Source organism: Cyprinodon tularosa, unplaced genomic scaffold, assembly GCF_016077235.1.
Source record: "Cyprinodon tularosa strain WSP-4 unplaced genomic scaffold, ASM1607723v1 ctg680, whole genome shotgun sequence".
Classification (NCBI taxonomy): domain Eukaryota; kingdom Metazoa; phylum Chordata; class Actinopteri; order Cyprinodontiformes; family Cyprinodontidae; genus Cyprinodon; species Cyprinodon tularosa.
This window is the reverse complement of record NW_024039430.1, coordinates 170,366-189,717: the sequence shown is the minus strand read 5'-3', so window position 1 is coordinate 189,717 and position 19,352 is coordinate 170,366. Positions and strand designations below refer to the sequence as shown.

At 36.6% G+C, this 19,352-nt stretch overlaps 1 protein-coding gene across 4 annotated transcripts in view; it reads left to right on the top strand.

Annotated features, from left to right (window-relative positions):
* Window positions 1-19,352, top strand: part of kcnn2 (potassium calcium-activated channel subfamily N member 2) — a 39,377-nt gene that overhangs the window by 17,519 nt on the left and 2,506 nt on the right. The window contains exons 3-8 of one of the 4 annotated variants that reach the window (XR_005279165.1): window positions 5,305-5,723; window positions 5,950-6,091; window positions 7,151-7,264; window positions 7,350-7,475; window positions 12,994-13,002; window positions 17,179-17,248. Coding sequence is in view for 3 of the 4 variants with exons in the window: in XM_038267690.1 (XP_038123618.1) it covers window positions 5,305-5,723; window positions 5,950-6,091; window positions 7,151-7,261; window positions 7,348-7,475; window positions 12,994-13,002; window positions 17,179-17,248 (879 nt within the window). In the remaining variant the exon portion in view is untranslated. Of the gene's footprint in view, window positions 1-5,304; window positions 5,724-5,949; window positions 6,092-7,150; window positions 7,265-7,347; window positions 7,476-12,993; window positions 13,003-17,178; window positions 17,249-19,352 lie in introns of all 4 variants that reach the window. The other 3 variants (XM_038267690.1, XM_038267691.1, XM_038267692.1) reach the window with 3 other exon arrangements.

Genomic DNA, 19,352 nt, shown 5'->3' with positions numbered 1-19,352 from the left:
TGGGAAATGGAAGGATGTTAAAAATATTTAATCTCCATAGTCCCACACATTCTCATCTTTATACTTTGGACCTTGTGCTGCCATATGGCACTGGCTGTGAATAACAGTATTTCCTCATAACTCTTTTTTATCTGATCACTTTTTAGTTACCTTCAAACTTACTTCTCCTCACCCAAAAGAAGTTTTCACTTTAGCAGAACGTTAAAAGATAATGCAGTTATAAATTTTAAAGAATCTGTTGCACTTTGTATCTCCTCTGTATCTCTGAACAAAACGGCAGAGGGTAACCATTTAATTTATTCCCCTTTACAACTTTCTGATTTTGTTGATGGGGTTACTTCTTCTCTATGCACTGCTTTAGACAATGTAACCCCTTTGAAAAAGAAGAACTGTATTAATAGGAGGCTTAGCTCCTTGGTTTAATACAGAGCTGTTTACAGCGAAGAACAATTCTAGTAAACTGGAGAGAAAACGGTGCTCTATGTGTCTACAGAAACTATTTGATCTAGAAAAACAGTTTACTGCAGTATAGAATTACCTTTTGTGAGACAAGAGCAGAATATTTCTCTTCATTAATAGAGGAGAATAGGAATGATTTTGAATTTAACAAACTCACAAAGAGGCATAGCTCTGTTGAACAGTCCGTTTCCCCTGCTCTTAGTGTTAATGATTTTATTTGATTCTTTATAAATAAGAGTTATTGCATTAAAAATAAGATCATGGCACCGCTAGATATGATGTGTTTATCTCTGAATGGTGAGGTTAATTGGACATAAAAAAAAAAAAAAAATGGACATAAATATAGAACCTGAACTGTGTTTGAACTGTTTTGATCCAGGTGAACTTTCAGAGTTGACAAAATTATTATCTTCATCTAAACCTTCAACTTGTGTGTTTGATCCAGTTCCTTATTTAAGGAAGTATTCCCTCGGATTTCCACCTACACTTTAGAAATTATTAACCTATCCTTGTTCCCTGTTTGGTAGGGCTAATTCTCTTATATATATTACTATATATTTGCTCCCAATTCGTAGAATTATTACACAGCATGAGATTAATTTCCATTGTTATCCTGATGATACTCAGCTTTATCTGTCCCTGAATCCTGAGGAACTGAACTGACAAGGCTCAGACCATTTGACCCAGAATTCAGGCAGAAAGAACTGGTTAGTTTAAAGGGAAGACGCTTTATTGAAAGCTCTGGATAATATGAGGTGTTAGCTGGGACCGGCTTGCTGGGTTCTCTGTAGAGACAGACACTTAGGTAAGTGATCACTAGGCTCAAACGGGGAACTATAATGAGCATGTGAATCACTAACTGGTTATAAGTTCAGTCCGTGTCCAGAGGAAAGAGTGGGAGTCAGTGGGATGACTTCTCCACTACATGTGGCGGGAACCGCCCAGAGTGTTCCAGGAGCAGAGTAGAGCAGCCTTTAGAGCGGAAGCCAGCTGATGCTTAGAGCAGGAGAGTCCGGAGGTAGAATCCAGAGCAGGTAACAAAGCAGGAGTCCATACCAGAAGATCAGAGAGATGTAAAGGTACAAAGGGGATTATCCAAGCAGGTGTCAGGGGACAGATCCAAGTTTGCCATCAGGCAGAGTAGAAAAAGCAGTCCGAGAACAGGAGACAGGCAGAAACAGACCAAATCAGGGGCAGACCAAAACTCAGGAATCCAGTGCCAAAAACAGGTTAGGATCAGGTAGTCAAAAAACAATGCAGGGTGCGCTAGAAACGTATCACACTAGGCCTCGAATAATCTTGCTCCGATGGCTGGTAAACAGGCATCATAAATAGGAGCTGGAAACGGGTGGATCAGATCAGCGGTAATGAGCAACCAGGCAGAGTTAAACAGGTGAATAGAATGAGAAATTAAGCCAGCCACAAGCGCAAAGATCATAACACTAACCCATTAGACTACAGGCATATCTTGAAGACGTAAAAACCTGAATGACTCTAATCCTTCTGCTTCTGAAAGCAGACAAAACAGAAGTTGTTGTCTTTGGACCAATCTTTGAGAAAGATAATTAGAAAATGACTTCATCTGGTGAGATTAAATTATTATTAGTTAATAAAGTAAAAAACCTTGGTGTTATTTTTGATCAGGACGTGGAAATCCCATATCCAAGATTTTCTAGAATTCTTTTATCATCTTAGGGATTTTGCAAAAGTTGGAATTTTGCTTTTTTCCCAGTTTTTAGGTTTTTTGTATTGTTTTGTGTAATATCTTCATAATAGATAAATAATATCAAATAATTGGTTTCCTGTCTGAAAAACGTATATGCCCATATTGTGGCAAATAGTCTAAAAGGCAGTTAAGTACACTATGGGGTTTGAAGGTCTGTGCTATGATTTGGTTAAATCCTGAGTGCTAATGAAGAGATGTTGGAAAGCTGACTCCTGCATTATGAAGACATTGCAGTAAGTGAAAGCTTTGCGGCTCCCAACTGCTTATAAAGTGTTTCATGGCCTGATCTAGAGGAGATAAAAGCATGAATGACAGTAAGTCACTTTAAGTAAGTGCTGTTATCAATCATGCAACAGAAATTACTGTAGAGCATTTTTATGCTCAATGAAGGGATAATATATCTAAATCAATTAGAGGATACAATTAAATGTTTTGCTGTAATAAAATTGTTTAAACAATAAAACGCAATAACAGATTTTGCTTAATGAAAATGGAAAATAGAATTAAACAAAATTCCCTCAGTGTTTATCCAACTGCACATCATGTACTTAGATGCATTATTATTTTACCCAATCTTTTGGGCAAAGGTCCAAGCATTAATACCAGCGTATATCACACAGAAAGTTGTGCTTGCTGGTAAAATATTATGCAGTCAGTGACTGTTTACCCAATCCTAACACCAAAAGTCTTAACCTGCTGCTCTGGGTGTCGCTTCGCTTTAAAGCAATTGTGGGCCGTAAAAAGTGGGCCGTAATTATTTAAATATTCTTATTATTTTCAAGAGACCTTGCAGCATTTTGCTTTCATATATATATATATATATATATATATATATATATATATATATATATATATATATATATATATATATATATATATATATAGTCAATAAACATCTGATGTTCTCTGTTTTTAGTACAGATAAAATTGTGCAAATGATCAAACTTGACAGCAATGTACATGCATTACATAAATTTGTCCAAAAAAGCTTTTATTTTGAAACTTAATGCTGCACATTTAACGGTGAAACTGAATTAAATTGTGTTGCATTTAATTGAATGTTTTTTTGTGAGTTGGCTTGATTAGATATGTAGAAAGACTTCATGGAAAATAAATGTGAAAAGATAAATCTGACATGGGATCCATGAGTATGCCAAAAAAATCAGTAATTCCCCCAACTCACTTCAAATTCTGTAGCTTAAGATTTCGTTCAGGCTGTGAAGCTTTATTAAGGTTGCGCTTAAAGTTCAGCCAACCTTTGCACAATTTTGCCTCTAGCTATGTTACTGTGTAAGCAGAAAGATTTTACTGCATGTGCATATCACAACCACACATATTGGGCGGGTTTATGATGAAATGTACTTGTATAGTGATTTTCTTTTTATTTTTTAGAAGGCTGTCCACTCAGAAAAAAAACTGACGCCTGAAATGTTCACTTATATTTGCTGACGGCAACATTTTTTTGAAATATCTACTGCTGCTTGTGACGGCTGGTGCAGTCAAAGGACCTTGACATGATTAAGTGAATGGAGCGAGAGCAGCTGTGGAGGAACATCAGCGTTGTGAGAGAGAGAGAGGGGGAAGTTAATATGGCTCGATAGCACTTGATTTGCAACCCAAACCAGAAAACAGAAACCTCCCTAAGACGAGAAAGATTGAGACAGTCTGTCCACACCCATGAGTGTGGTAAAGGATCATGTGTAAGCAGAAGTGATGGCAGCCATTGCGGAAGATCACAGTACATTGGATCGAAAAAGATAAAGATGAGGTTTTAGCTGTAGTAGAGGTGACCATGGGATGGAGCTGCAATATATGACAGAGGACAGGGAGGAGAAGAGTAATGATAGCCACTGAAATCCATTCACATTAACTCTCCTGTGAAACTGTCTGCCTTCTGGTCAGAGCGGCCAGGCGATCAAAATCTTATGCTAATGCACAGGTGGCAGATGTTCTAATCAGAGAGATGTATTTAGTTTGAAAACATTTACAGCATGCCGCAAATGAAGCATTAGGTGTTAGAGCTTTTGTTTAGATGAGCTGGAGATGGAAAGAGAAAGACATTCCCTTAATTTGCCTGAATCTTTAAGTGAGATTTTGTGATTACTTTTAACTATTTGACATATTAGTTTATCTTAACAAAAGCAATGTTCTTATAGAAGAAATATCCCAATCAACGCTTAGGAGTATCTAGTATCCCTTCGTTTTTCATCAGTTAATCAGGGTCGATTAGTGAAGTATATGAAAAGATTGAATATCTGTAGCTTTGCTGGGTAGAGCTAAGGTCAAAAATGCGAAACGTACACACAGCCAAAGATCCATTTGATTGGGAGTTTGAACAAAAGTACCCATTCAACTTATGTCCATTGAAAGTCTAAAAGCAGATATTGAATACATGAATGTTAAAATAATGTTGCTTGGAAATGTTGGATCATAAATCTTCATAATATTCTTGTCAAATAACAATTTCTCTGAATGCTGCTCAATACATGTCAAAGTACCTACCTAAACTGCCAAAAATATCCAATTTCCTATTCAAATCTATAAATTAAAGTGTTTCAATAGGGTATTGGGCCAGATGTTTAAAATCAAGGACAAATATCTTCCAGTGTTTTTATATGATATATATATAGTCCTTCTCTTAGTGAATTCCAGCATAGTACAATTTAAGGCTGCCATCTTTACAATGAATAAAATTGTGAAATACCTTTGCAACTAAATATTCAACTGTTTTTGGTATTATAACTCAGATGAAATAATTGCAAATGACAGCAACTTACTTATATAGAGGAGACAGCAGACATGTTTCTGTCTATTGCATTTTTCTGTCATTTTTCTGTCTATTTATTGCAAATGAGTTTAGCTACTGTTTTTCTGTTGTTCTGTTGTTCTATTTCTGTCCATGTATGTGAAATTACTGTAGTTAAATTGTCCTTTATTAACATCACCAGATTGAAAAACACAATGTTCTGTACCTTTGCTTAAATTTAGTTATTTTTTTCTATTGACCTACATTAATATTTAGTTTAGCAACATCAAAATATGTTTTTTTAATTCAAGTCTACTTGAAATTATCGGCCTTCAAGGCTTCATCACTTCCATTTTTCCTGCTTTATTTACAGCTTTTTATGGTAGACAATGGAGCCGATGACTGGAGGATAGCCATGACATATGAGCGCATCTTCTTCATCTGCCTGGAAATCCTGGTGTGTGCCATACACCCCATCCCAGGGAACTACACCTTCACCTGGACGGCCCGTTTGGCATACTCCTACGTCCCATCAAAGACGGATGCGGATGTGGACATCATCCTGTCCATCCCAATGTTTCTGAGGCTGTATCTCATCGCTCGGGTCATGCTGCTCCACAGCAAGCTCTTTACTGATGCCTCTTCCCGGAGCATCGGTGCCCTCAACAAGATCAACTTCAATACTCGCTTTGTGATGAAGACCCTCATGACCATTTGTCCTGGCACTGTGTTGCTGGTCTTCACCATCTCGCTCTGGATCATCGCTGCATGGACAGTGAGAGCTTGCGAGAGGTGCCTGGATCAGTTTTTCAACCTTGGACTGTACTTCACAGCCCCAAACATAGATAGAACCATAAAAATAGACTAATCACTTCTCTGCTCATTGTTTCCGAGCAACAGAAGAGACTGATTTAAATATAACAGACTGAGCAACACAATAACTATCTTTGAAATCTTCAAAAGCTAAAGATCAAAGTAAAATATTAGGTGTAACTTAAAACTTTTATTGTTTTCACAGGTATCATGATAACCAGGACATAACCAGCAATTTTCTTGGAGCCATGTGGTTGATCTCAATCACGTTTCTGACCATTGGTTATGGGGATATGGTCCCTCACACATACTGTGGAAAAGGAGTCTGCCTCCTAACGGGCATCATGGTTAGTGTACATTGGATGGTTATACCCTTTATGGTGATTTTTTATGAATAATTTTCTCATAATTTAAATATGCCGTTTTTACTTTTTTTCTGGGAGGAAAGTGAGAATCATAAAACCTTATTAAACTCAATTTTGTCTATTTCCATTGGACAGCTGTATTGAACAAATGTAATCGCAACACAGTTTACGAGGCAAACAGGTCCATATCTATTTGCTTATTAACCCAAATTAGTATAAGGTATAAGATCTAAAACCACCTACATGCCATCTACTTAGCTCTTTCAGCGACTGTATACAAGAAAGAGACACAATGAAACATGAAAGCAATAAGCAAATAAAACTTTATTTGGAATAGAAAAGTGATTACATAGTTAATGTCAGCTATAGCTCTGTCAGTGGCTCAGTCCAAGAAAAAAAAAAAAAGAAAACGGAGCAAAGGCAGAGTAAATAAGGGGAGTTGTGGCCTAGTGGTTAGAGCCTTGCGCTTGGGTTCTGAGTTAAACTGAAACTGAACGCCACTCTGGTTCCCTGAGTAAGACCCTTAAACTTATTATTATTAAAGCAATGACTGCACCAAAAGCTTTATAAGTAGAGAAAACCGAAAAAAGTAGTTTGTGTCCTCCATCTGTCCAACCCTATAGCAGCATTATTGCTATACCTCAGTGACTTATATGCCTAGTTGAGTTTTACCAGAGAGTTACGTCTTCAGCCAAGTCTAAGGATTTTAAGTAATATGATGTCTGCCTCACATAAACACTTTTTTAACAGGAGAGTAACCTAATCTCTCCACATACTTTGTATAGAGTAACATTTAAACAGCTAGAGGAACCAGCCACAGGTGTTGACAGTATAATAGTTTTATCTAACGAATCCGATGTGGTCAGAAGACCAATTTGGGGGGACACATCGAGGGATTTGTAATCATGAGGGCATATAATGGCCCTGGATATAAATTTAGGAGATAATGTGTCAGCTGTGACTTGTCATCAGGTCTCTCATTTCTTTTCCACAAAATGAGGTGAACAATTTTATCCAGCCATCTTACCTGTGTTCTTTTAGGGTGCTGGCTGCACTGCCTTGGTGGTAGCTGTTGTGGCAAAGAAACTGGAATTAACCAAAGCTGAAAAACATGTTCACAATTTCATGATGGATACCCAGTTAACAAAAAGGGTATGCCAGTATTCTTCATTCAAAATACTGTTTTTTTTTCCTCCACTCCTTTGGTTTTAATCCTTGCTGTATTTTTGCATTTACAGGTAAAAAACACAGCTGCGAATGTTCTCAGGGAGACGTGGCTCATCTACAAAAACACCAAACTGGTGAGGAAGATGGACCACGCAAGAGTCAGAAAGCATCAGAGAAAATTCCTTCAAGCCATTCACCAGTAGGTTCCGCATCCATAAATTAATTCATTATATGATAGGATGTTAATTAAAATGATCAAAAACCTGAAATCTGAATTGTTTGACACCTGTAGCAAACATACATGTGCTCATATCAGTCAAGAGTGCTGCTTTTCACACATAGCATGCCAAAAATATGTCAATGTGCTGGTTTTAATCATGCTTGTAATTTAATACAGCTGTTACATTTCATTAGTATGAATGCTCATTATGAAGGAAACATGAAACTTGGTTTACCTTAGTATATTGTGGTGTTTGAGCTGTTATTGATTCGTCTCTTGCTGGCCCTGTGCTGCCAGATTGACTCTCGTGTATCTCTTTCTCTGTGCGTCAGATGTCAGGCTGACCTCAGGGCTGACACATTGGTGTTTCTGCTTCTCTGGTGGCCGGTCCGGCACCTACCTGTCAGCTAGTCCTTTAGTGGCTCCCCAAGGACTTCAAAGTTACTCCAAAACAGTATCGATTTTAGCCTCACCTCGCTGTTGTTTTTCCTCACGCTACAGTGCTCACCGACACTTCTGCTCTGTGTCCTTTATCTGTGGCCGCTGGAAATCAGCGCAGAGCTTTATCACGAAAAAAATAACTGTAGCAATCTAGTTAGTATATAGCATAACATTTCAAAACGTTTTTGTTGAGCACATTTGTTTTCTTTCTGTGGTTTGACTTTGTGCTTATGAACATCTATAGTGTCCCATGTGCAGCTTTAATTTGTCCATGGATATTATGAAAATGCATTTCTGCTTTAAAGATATCAGGAGACATTATTATGAGACAGGGAGGCGAAGTCACACAGAATGCTTGCTGCTAATTCTCCTGCTATAACTTGCATCCAGATCAGCAACATTTATGGTTGATTATATCTTATTCTCTATGTTAATATAAAGGCAGTTTGCTGCAGAATAGACAGGGTCTTGTGTCCATTTCCTGTTCTATGGTCTTAGGGTTGGTTAGTCCTATAAAGGGAGTTGCCCAGAGTGGCAGCTTAATTTATAATAAACTAAATCCATTGGGGAAAAGATTACATCCAGCACACAGCTGGGCGAGAATATTGTCCATATTGATCTTATAGTATATTTTCCCTCTTTAGTCTGATTTAGAGGGTTCAAAAGGTTATATTAGTGTTTGAAACAATCTGTAGTCTATATGTTTTGTGTCCTACAGTATTAGGGAAATTCTTGTTTGAGATAACTAGCGAAAAGATGCATCAAAAAGTTACTATTGATAAAGCAGCTGTCATAGATTTTCTTTCTCCTAATTTTCTCATCAATTAAAGGAAAGAGCTGTAAACTGCTGCTAAATGACATAGACACTTTTTGGCACTGCCTCTGTCCCATATTGCTTCAGGAATGTTTCTAATAGTGTAAATATAATCAAGATGGTTGATTTAATTTACTCTTCTGTGAATATAACAAGATTAGCATTGGGGGTTAAAATTCAGGGATTCAGGGTATGAGCACAGCTGCACCAGAAGTTGTCGAAATATTAAATAAAGAGGCTTTGTTTTTAGGATAAAGACAGCTGAGGTGAGAATATTACATTTGTGGGTTATTGACATGGATGCTGTATACATTTTCTGATAATACTCTTCCATTTTTTTTAAAGTGAAGCAATGAAATTATAAACAAATATACAGTTTAAAAAAAAACAACTCAGATGGATGAGTTGTTGTTTTTGACATAGCTTTTCTCTAACCCAAACAGGGTCGAAGTTGTGCATCCAGGCTGAAATATGTACAAAAACCCTGCATCAGTGCTAGGAGAAAAGACTCTTAACAAACTGTGTAAGCATGATCCTTTAGCCGTTTGTTCTAGAAAAGTAATGTTTGCCTGCTTAATCCAAACATTTACTGATTGAATCATCCATTCTAATCTTAGTTTAATCGATCTAGTTGTTAATTTGAGGTTAAGTTTAAAAAAGAAAATCCTGTTTTAGACTTATTTATATATGAACACTTTGTGCAACTAGTAAAATCCACAGAGAAACATCCCTGTCGCATGATAATGCTACAGCCATGCCCGTGTTGATTAAGTGTTTCTTTTGTTGGAAAGCCTTGTGGTTTCTCCTTCTAGATTAGTTATTGTAAATGTAACCTGTCTAATTTTATAAGAAAACTTTGCTATAGGAAAACTTACAAACATCTTAAAGTTCATGCATTTGGATTGACCAAAAAAATATTTTGGGATGAAAACCTGAACTGAGAGCAGTCTTGGCCCCAAAAGAAGTACAAAACTCATTCCAGACTGTGTAGATAAAACTGGTGACTAGCTTTGTTGCTGACACACATTGGACAAGCTAGAACTTAGTTTTTAACATCCTTATATATTGAAGGCTACCAGAAATTCCGTCTAAGGCGTGTGAGAGTTCGGTTGATTCCAGGATAGCAGGAGAATTTTATCATGCAGGCCCAGTGAATAAGGTGGGACCTAATGGAAGCAGGAACATATACCTGGTTCGGAGTTCCAGTGCCATCTTGCGGTTCAGACCGTTAAGCCTTCAAGGATTGATTCTTTATTTCTCACAAGGCAGGAAGGTTGAATGACTGTTAAGATATTGGGTTCCTGGTAACTGGAATATTGCCTAGACAAGGCATCAGGTTTCGTGTTTTTAGAGCCTGGATGGAAAGAGATGACGAAGTTAAAATGGGAAAAGAATAGAGAACAATGTGATTTTCTAGGTTTCAGACTAGGGGTGTAAATCACATCCATCATGGCGATTCGATTCAGTATCGATTTCCTGACCCAACGATTCGATTATTTTCGATACTCAAGAATACACCACGATTCGATTAATCGATTAATTGGTTAAAAACTTTTATTTTTTTTTATTTTTTTTACACCTTACAGGCTAAACAAAGTTTCAAGTTTGAAATAAATCAATGAAAGCTGTAATATCTTTATGCATTTTTTTTTTAGAAACAGCAGCAAATAACAGAAGTAGAAATGTTGCATTAAAAAATACTGCAGAAAATCAGTGCAATGAGTTCAATTCAATACCTCGGCTCCAGAGTGTCGACATCCCCGCCCCCTTGAGAGACGCTCCGCTGCTCCTCTCCCAAATTGTAGCTGACCACAAACAGTGCCGCAGACAGGAGGCCGGCTTGTTTTGTTTTTATGACCGAAATTGCGGAAAACAACTCGTGAAGTTTGACCTGCTAGATATGGCAAGAACACTGGGACCCTTTTTCCGCCTAGATCTCCGCTCTTTTTGGCCCTCATGTCCCTCCGTCGTCGGACTAAACTCGCCCCCACTTCCTCGCCGCCTCGGCCGTATCTAGACCCACAGTGTGTAGCACAGACCACGCTTCAATATTGAGCATAATTTAAAAATGTCTGTGTCAAGCTTACTGTAACACACTGCTGTAAGAGTATAACCAGGAAGCGAGGTAGGAGGGCAAAATAGGTTTAGCGCCACCGCAGCACGGGAGGTAGAATTACGCCCAGGAGCAAATGGATAAAAATAGACCGGAGGAAAAAAAAAAACATGAATCGATTATCTTGCGGACGTGTCGATGCATCGGATCGTCGGCTTTTGGATCGATGCATCGATACAGAACGATTATTATTTACACCCCTATTTCAGACATTTTTCTTCTTGGAGATAGGACAAATTCTTGTGGTCCGTCCCCACAATAACAGGATGTTGAACTTTTCAACCAGAGGTGACACTCTTCAAAAGACATTTTTTATGGCTAAGAGCTCTCCATCACCCACATCATAGTCCTGCTTGAGACAAATAGCAGGAAAAGAAGGCACATGGACAAAGTTTATCATTGTCAGAGGAAATTTGAGAAAGGACTTTAACCACCCCTAAATCAAAGGCATCAACTTCATGGGCTATTTTTCTGGATCTGGGTGAAACAGAATCAGGGCATTGGCAAACTTTGTCTTGAGCTCCAAAAAAGCCCTTTTGATTGTAGTTTTTCATGAAACTCCGGTAGAAGTTGGCAAATTCTAAAAATGTTGTAGCTGCTTGCGATTTGAGGGAGTTGGCCAATTGGGAATTGCCTCAATCTTGTCTGGATCTGTCTTCACATGCCCTCTATCAAGATGGGTTCTCTGGAAGACATTGGAGAACTTGACACACGTGGGTCTTATGTTTGGAAAGGTCCAAAACCCTTTAGTAATACACAACTTAAATGTACCAATCCCTGGGATTTTACATAAAATATTGACACAATACATTTTACTTCATAACAACAAACCACTTAATAAGAAACCTAATATGTGTATAGTCCGCAATAAAAGTTTATTGATTATTGATAATACTCAATGAAAACTTTTCTTTTTTTTCTAAATCGAAATCAAACAACGTTTTTACTATAGACCTTAATCCTCATTATCACAATATCACCCTTAATAATAATAATATTAATAATGATCAAAATGCATAGTATAATACTGAACAGTGATAATACTTAACAATGTCTTTATTTTGGTTCTGTTTAAGATTTCTTCATTAAGTTTTCATTGGTTTTACTTCAATCTTGTGTTGTTCTAGTTATTTTTGAGTTCCTATGCATTTCTTGTTTACCCTCTGTTGCCCTCTTGTGTCAGTCTCTTTCCCCTAGCTCCCTTCTAGTTTCTTCTTTCCACACCTGTTACTCGTCTACTTCGTCAATTTCTCCTCCCATTCTTTCTGTCTCCCATGTATACTCCTTTAGATCATTTACTTTTTGCTGGTTCCCTGTAATTTCTTTGCCCTTCATGTGAGTTTTCCCTGATGTTTTTTCTGTTCTTCTGTATTCTTGTATTTTTTGGATTTTTGCTTCAGTTGCCACCTTTTTTTGTTATTAAATCTGCAAAAAACCACCTCAGCTTCCGTCTCTGCAATAGGGTCCTCTAAAAACCTCCACTCAACCTGACAAATAATGAATTATAGTATACATAATACTTAGTTTTCTTAGGTCTTGTTAATTTCCATATAGCCTATTATTATATTGTATCTCATTATCTGTATACATTTTCCTATAGTTTGACATGATTTTATTTTATCACTGCAGCTGTAGGTTGAACTCCTGAACAAAATAAGATGAATGGTGGTAGTAAGATATTGCTAAGGGGCTGTTTAAGGTCCATGCTTGCCGACAAAATATTTAATTTAAATAGATCCATTGATGGTTAAAAAAGCATGATTGTGTATGGTCATATTTGAGCCTCTAAATGTAATTTTGACCATGTGGAGTTTTGAGAAAATCCCGAATAAATTCAAACTCAAAACAAATTCTTGTTTTTAAAGTTAATTAAGGTTTCTTTGTGGTACACACCTTTGAACTTGAGAAAAATACTCTTCAAATACATTATTGAAAGCTTGAAATTGAAATGACATTCATGTCAATAATCATCAACTCAGAGGTTAGAGTGAGATCCTAAGAGTTGCTCAGCCAAACCTATAGTGTCATATTTTTTTTATTTCATCTGAATATGTTAATCTAATGTTGTAAAAATTCATTTGTCTACTTCATGTTCCCTTTTTTTCCTGTGTGTCGACACAATGCAATAGAGCTCGAAAGTAAGTCTTCGCCTTTAATGTAGATAGAGACCTGTTGTGTGCATGCCAACGAGAGCTTGTCCTTGAACCCGATGATGCTACTAAAATATGGCACTCCCTCGTTTGATAAGTGAAATTCATGCTTTTAAAAAGATGCCTTTTGCATCGAATCATTAAGTTTTCAAGTTCCTTAACTTGCTTCAGAAGATTTTATTGGGTAAAATTTATGGTAAACATAATTGAAAACACAACAAAAAAATATCTTTTTAAGATACTTTCTATACTGGCCACAACCACATATCCATGAATTTCACTTATCAGTGATGGAGGGTGTTTTTCTTTCCATTTCTGCATGGATGTGATGAGCCTTTGACCTTTAATCAGAAAGCTGCTGATTAAACTCCAATCAACTGTGCTTTCACATACCGAAGGATGACAGTTAGTGCTCCCCCATACAGGCAGGCCTGTTGTTTTATAATTCACGACATCCTTTAAATACTTTCTACATGCAGCGGAGCAGTTGTCCTCATATAGAGTAAGGCTGGGAGGGGTCATCTTTCGGCGAGTGGAACCATTATTGCGCATTTGCAGCTGCATTTTCCTCTCATTTCTTTTTGATGACTCAGTGGCATATATCCAGGCTGTTAAACAGCACAGCAACAAGGATATTCATCAGTCATGCAAGGGTAATTAGGAGCGTTTGCAGCATAAATGGTGTAAATGCTGTTGAGGTCGTTTGGATCAGACATGGTCAGTTTACAAACGAATGACATACGTTCTAGGCCATAACAGCTTAGAACTCAAGTGTGGCTGTACAACATTATGCTCCCTTCCAACTCCACCCCCCAAAGCATTACCATCATTCTCATCCTCAAGGTTGAAGTGGGGATCATAGCAGGAAGCACCATAGCGAGTGCTTGTTAGTTCAGAGATCATTGAACTGGAGAAACAGAGAGTGACCTGTGAAGAAGGTCGAATGCAAAGCAATCCCATTTGTGTCAAAGGGAATGTGACTGTGACTACCAGCATGACACTGTTAACAGCGACAGCCTGGATTAAACAGGAAGCAGGCTAACGGAGATGAAATAATGAGTTTACATCACCACCATCTTTTTAGATGAGACAGTTTTTTTAAAAAACAAAATAGAAAATTGTCATATTAAACTTATCTAGGAGGATTTTACAGGTGTTAATAATACTGTATAGGAAATTTTGAATCACTAACTGCAAATTCTCCACTTGTGATTTTTATTTATTTAATTTTTTTATATCACCAAAAGAAAAAAAAGTAATTTCCTAAAGTCCTCAAAGTCTGAAACAAAGCATTTTCCAAAGAATGGTTGGTACATTTGTCATTTCCTGTTGCAGGGCTTTTCAGGGTTTTTTTTTTTTTTTTTAGTTTATAAAACTTAACTTGCAGACTCTCTACTATTAGTATATTTTGAAAATGTATTTTTTAACATCAATTTCTTTCTGTACCACAGTTGTGAGATGCTCAGTTACAAGTAGACAGAGCATGTGTGAAAAAGCAGCAAAATAAAAGACCTTTGGAAAAACTGGGGCAGTGTTAAATAGGAACTTTTTAATAGATGTCTGCTTGCGTGGAAGCTCTATTAAAAATAAAAATATTTAAATGTTTTTTTTCTACAGTAATGTGCATCTCTCTATCAAAATGCATTCTCAATTGTCCCAAACAATACTTTTTATTCATATAGAGGACAGAAAACAATGGCCTCCAATCAAGATATACATTTATAATCTACACAAGTGAAGAAATGTGTGTTCTTTTCCGTCATTTTCCATCATGCTTTGGAAATTCTGGTCAAATGTCTTTCCTTAGAAATTAGAGATAAAGAGAGCCAGGGCAGCAGCACTAACTGGGATTGCCTTGAAAGATTTAGTGTGGCGTTGAAAAGCTGAGCATAGCCGATTTCCCCTGATGAATAGCAAGCAGATTTAGAGTGCTGGTTGGAAAGGGGAGAATGTCCTAAGAGGACTGATTGACCGAGCTGGAGGGAAAAAAAGACTGAATTTAACATTTCATCATTCTGACCTTAAGCTATTTTGTTTTTGTCAAATGTAAAATTCTATTTTACACCAAAAAAATCATATCCATCTGGACTTTATTGACCACCTCCCTCCTTGTTTCATTTATTTTCTTAATGATTAAAGCAATAGGATGAATGCTTCTGGACTTATTTCTCAGGACGTTAACAACATTGTGTTTGTCTTTATGACTCCTGTGGCGCCCTCTGCTGGTCAAACGTATCATGTTTGCTACACATAATGTCTATCAGAAGATAATTAGACTGCACTGCAATGCAAAACCTGGAAAGATTTCAGCTGACCATCAGACCTTTTGTGCACCATTTTATTCTTGAAAGATATTTTTATATATATTCCATAGATGGACTTTACATCTGGAAAGTAAAATCATAAGTGCTTATTGTGGTTTAGAGGAATTATTGCCTTGAATCCATGTTTAGTTGAAATACTGCATTAGAAAATTGCAGATTTTGAACCCCCTGAGAAAATAAGGGAAAGGAGACTTCAGGGACCTAATTAAATAGGCAATGCAATTCCTCAGATTATATCTCTCCAATGAATAAATTAACTTTCCTCATTTTAGAATTTGTTTTTCCCTAAAGTAAAAAAAAAATTGCTAAGGTTGCAGTTTATGTTTCACAAGAGAAATATCAAAACCAAAGCTAAGCATCTTATTCCAAAACAATATGTCAGTTTTTGAGCATGTTTGAGGTTTTCTAAGTTAATACTGAAACGTTTCCAAAAAGGGAATTGTTTGAAATGAATTGCAATAAAAAAGGTAAACATTACAAAGCAATGCAAAAAACTGATTTCTTTTAATTATGTCAAATTTTATCTTACAACATAATATGCAGTACATTTTATCAGGATTTTATTTGATCTGCTCACAAAAACTTGTGCACAATTGCAAAGAATACACACAAACAGGGCTTATTTTTTTACGCTCTTTTCTAATAAGAATCTCAAACGTGTGATTTAGATTTGTATTCAATCCAAATAATTTGATGCCCGAAAATTAAAATCTAGTGCAACCAGTTCATAACCAAACAGACTACAGTTTTGTCAAGTTTATAAAAATATTAATGATAAGCTTATATACGTTGTGGTATAAAGCAGGTTAGAGTTATATTCTAAGGTTAATATTCTAAGGTGTCAACATTTCATGAAGTACCATTCAATGTATTATCTGAGGATTTATAATAAGTGACAACTGCAAACCTACCAAGACAACCTCTGACAGGCCAGTGAAGGACAGCAATTATTAGGAGGAGCTGCTAATATGAACTACTCAGGTAGGAGGATCTCTGGACACGACAAACTGTCCCCATACGAGTGCATTCTTAATGTATGACATGTAATAGGACAGTAACAACAGTAAAAACTATTTTCTTTAAAGAAAGGTATTAATTTTATAAGCTTTTAAGGCTGATTGTGTTAGAGAAGAGAAAAACATAATTCATTGAAGAAGGTTCTCCCATCAGAAAAGAACAGCATTACACATTTGGGCCTTTACAAATAGCTGTTCTTAATAATGTTGAAATAAACTCAGTATTAACTTGTGGGGGTTTGATAAAATTTGAAAACTAAAATTTTTTTACTCCAGTTTAAAATTATGCTCTATTTAATGTTAGTTTATCTCATAAAATTGCAATAAAATGTGCAAAAATTATGGTTATTAGTTGTAAGAACTCAAAAAACGTCAAATGGAAGGATAGAATATAGATTAAACTTGATGTCAACTGTTCCCATCCATACTGTAGGTAGCATTGATTTATGCAGAAAGAAACAGATAAAATACATTCCCTGTATTTTAACAAGCCGAATACCAGCCTAGACTTGAAATGTGTGGATTTTACAGAACATAGAAACTCTGAAACCTCCTTCCATCCTTTGTATGGTAAAACATTGGTCAAAAATGCAGAGCTTGATCTTGCTCTCCCCTCTCCGTGGCCTCCTTCCGAATTGCATGCAGTTCAGACAGATTGCCCTGCCTTCTCCTCCTTTCTTTACTTCCCTCCAATCCCTTCATTCTCTACACACATCCTGTGCATGTCCCAGGAGTGCTCTCCGTGTGTATGCCCCTGTGTGTGCACAACCTAGAAATTCCTTATAGCGTTTGTTTTACCGGGTTCTGAATGGTCTTGTGTTCAGATTGAGAAGTGTTAAAATGGAGCAACGCAAGCTGAATGACCAAGCAAACTCACTAGTGGACCTTGCTAAGGTAAGATAGACTATTACACTGTAAATTAGCTTTGTTTAACTCCTGTGAGTGGGCTCAATGCATGCTTTTTCACTCACTAAGTTAGTTGGTGTGTAGACAAAGTCTACAGGTGTCAAATAAACAGACAGGCTTCACATCTATGTTCTGTTTTAGCGGCACTTACCTGAGATTGTCTGGGTATGACAAAATAAACCCTCTTCATTTTACCGATAGAGGTATTATTCCAGGGACATGTCCTCTAAAAATATATATAATAAGCTTTCTTTTTATTTCCAGCATAATTTTCATTTTGTTCACCTTTAGAATCACTAACCACAAATGGACCACCCTCTGGAGGACAGTAGGCCGGGTGCCAGCCTGACAAAGCAAAAACTCTTAACCTGAGAAGAAAAACACACTGTGATCTGATTATTCATCCTGAAATATTTAATTATATATTATTTATTATTATTTTGATATTTGTCAAAGTATAGGCACACTTGTTGACTTACTTAGATTTTATGTTATCAATAAAAAAAAAAACAGTTAAAGGGAAGCCAAAAAGATCTGGGCACACAATATTTGGACAAATCTTCTTTAGAAGACAAAAATCGTCCTTATCCATCTACCCCTGAACTCTAACCAGGAAAGTTTATCAAAGTTTAGAGGTAGATGGATAAAAATAATTACACAACAATTGGAAAAGAGAAAAGTAGGAGAAAGAGTTGACTAATGGTTTGTCTTCAATAAGCAAAACATTTAAAATGGAGCCAAACTGTAATGAAATACTAAGATCAAAGCACATCTATGTTTTAATTTTCATAGAAGTGACAAAAATTGTATTTTGGTAGAATATATAACTAATAGAGGCCTAACAGAGACATGTAACCAATATAACAATCCTGAAGCAGTGTTTTTATATTGATTTGGGAATATGAATACAAAGCATGCAAGTTATTTATTTATATTTTTATTTGATATTGTATATCCTTCTCCATATACCTCACACTTATACATTATTCTGTGATGACCAGTAATATAAAACCTGATTACCACAAACAGGCTTAAATTGGAAGGCAACCAGACCTCCGCCCAGTTTTTTAGGAAGTTTTCACACCTATCCAGGAGTCTTTGTTCATTCTTTTGGCTCAGACCAGAGCAATCTCTAACTGGAGCGCTAAATTCCATCCTCCTGAGCACATTTCATGTCAGATGCTAATCAAAGAGCTGCCCTTTGTTCTTCCGGATTGTTTGAGCCTTTTGTTGTGCATGCTCTATGTGAATGTTCTTTTGAATCATAATGGGAGTGCTTATGTAGTTTCAAAACATCTTCAAAAACTGAGCAAAAGTCTGGTTGCCTTCTAATTTTAGCCTGTTTGTGACTGCCATGACCCGGATGAATGAGAATTTACACAGGCATACACCCTGATTGAAACTGATTTACATTTGTGCCTGTAAGGTGGAAAAATCTGAAAAAGTTCAGAGCTTCAATCTTTGCACTAGAAGTATTTATGGATTCAAAAATGTAATTTAAAAAGTAAAGCTGTTGTTACTGACAGAAGTGTCAATGTTTAGCCAACGCTGCAATAGATGAACAACCTATTTCATTATCCCTGCCTTATATCAGAAGAGGACACGGTAAGTGATAGATGACATTGCCTCCGGCTTGCCAAGGATTATAGGGCTTACAGTGAATAATGCCTCAGATACCATCCTCTGACAGATTTACTCCTAAGGCATGTGCAAAATGTTAAATATATGTTTTTTCTACATCTGATGAATATAGATGCCTAAAAGCTCGAAAGAGGAACAAACTGCAAAAAGAGCGAAAAGAGACCATATTTTTTCTTTATCCTTAAGCCCAAAAAAAGTTCATACTTTGGTTAGCACTAAAATGAGATTACTTGCAAACTCTCTATAAAATTGGACATTCAGGGGTTCTGTGATAATGGCACCAGCCATGAGCAACATTTCAGCAATGTTATTAACAGCGTGTTTAACTTTTTTTTATTTTATTCTCTTCAGGTTTCCTTCTAACAATACAGTGACCATATTTGCATTGCATTTCCTACCAAAGATGTTGAAAATTAATATGTAAATTCAATTGCTACTTTTTTTTCAGTCA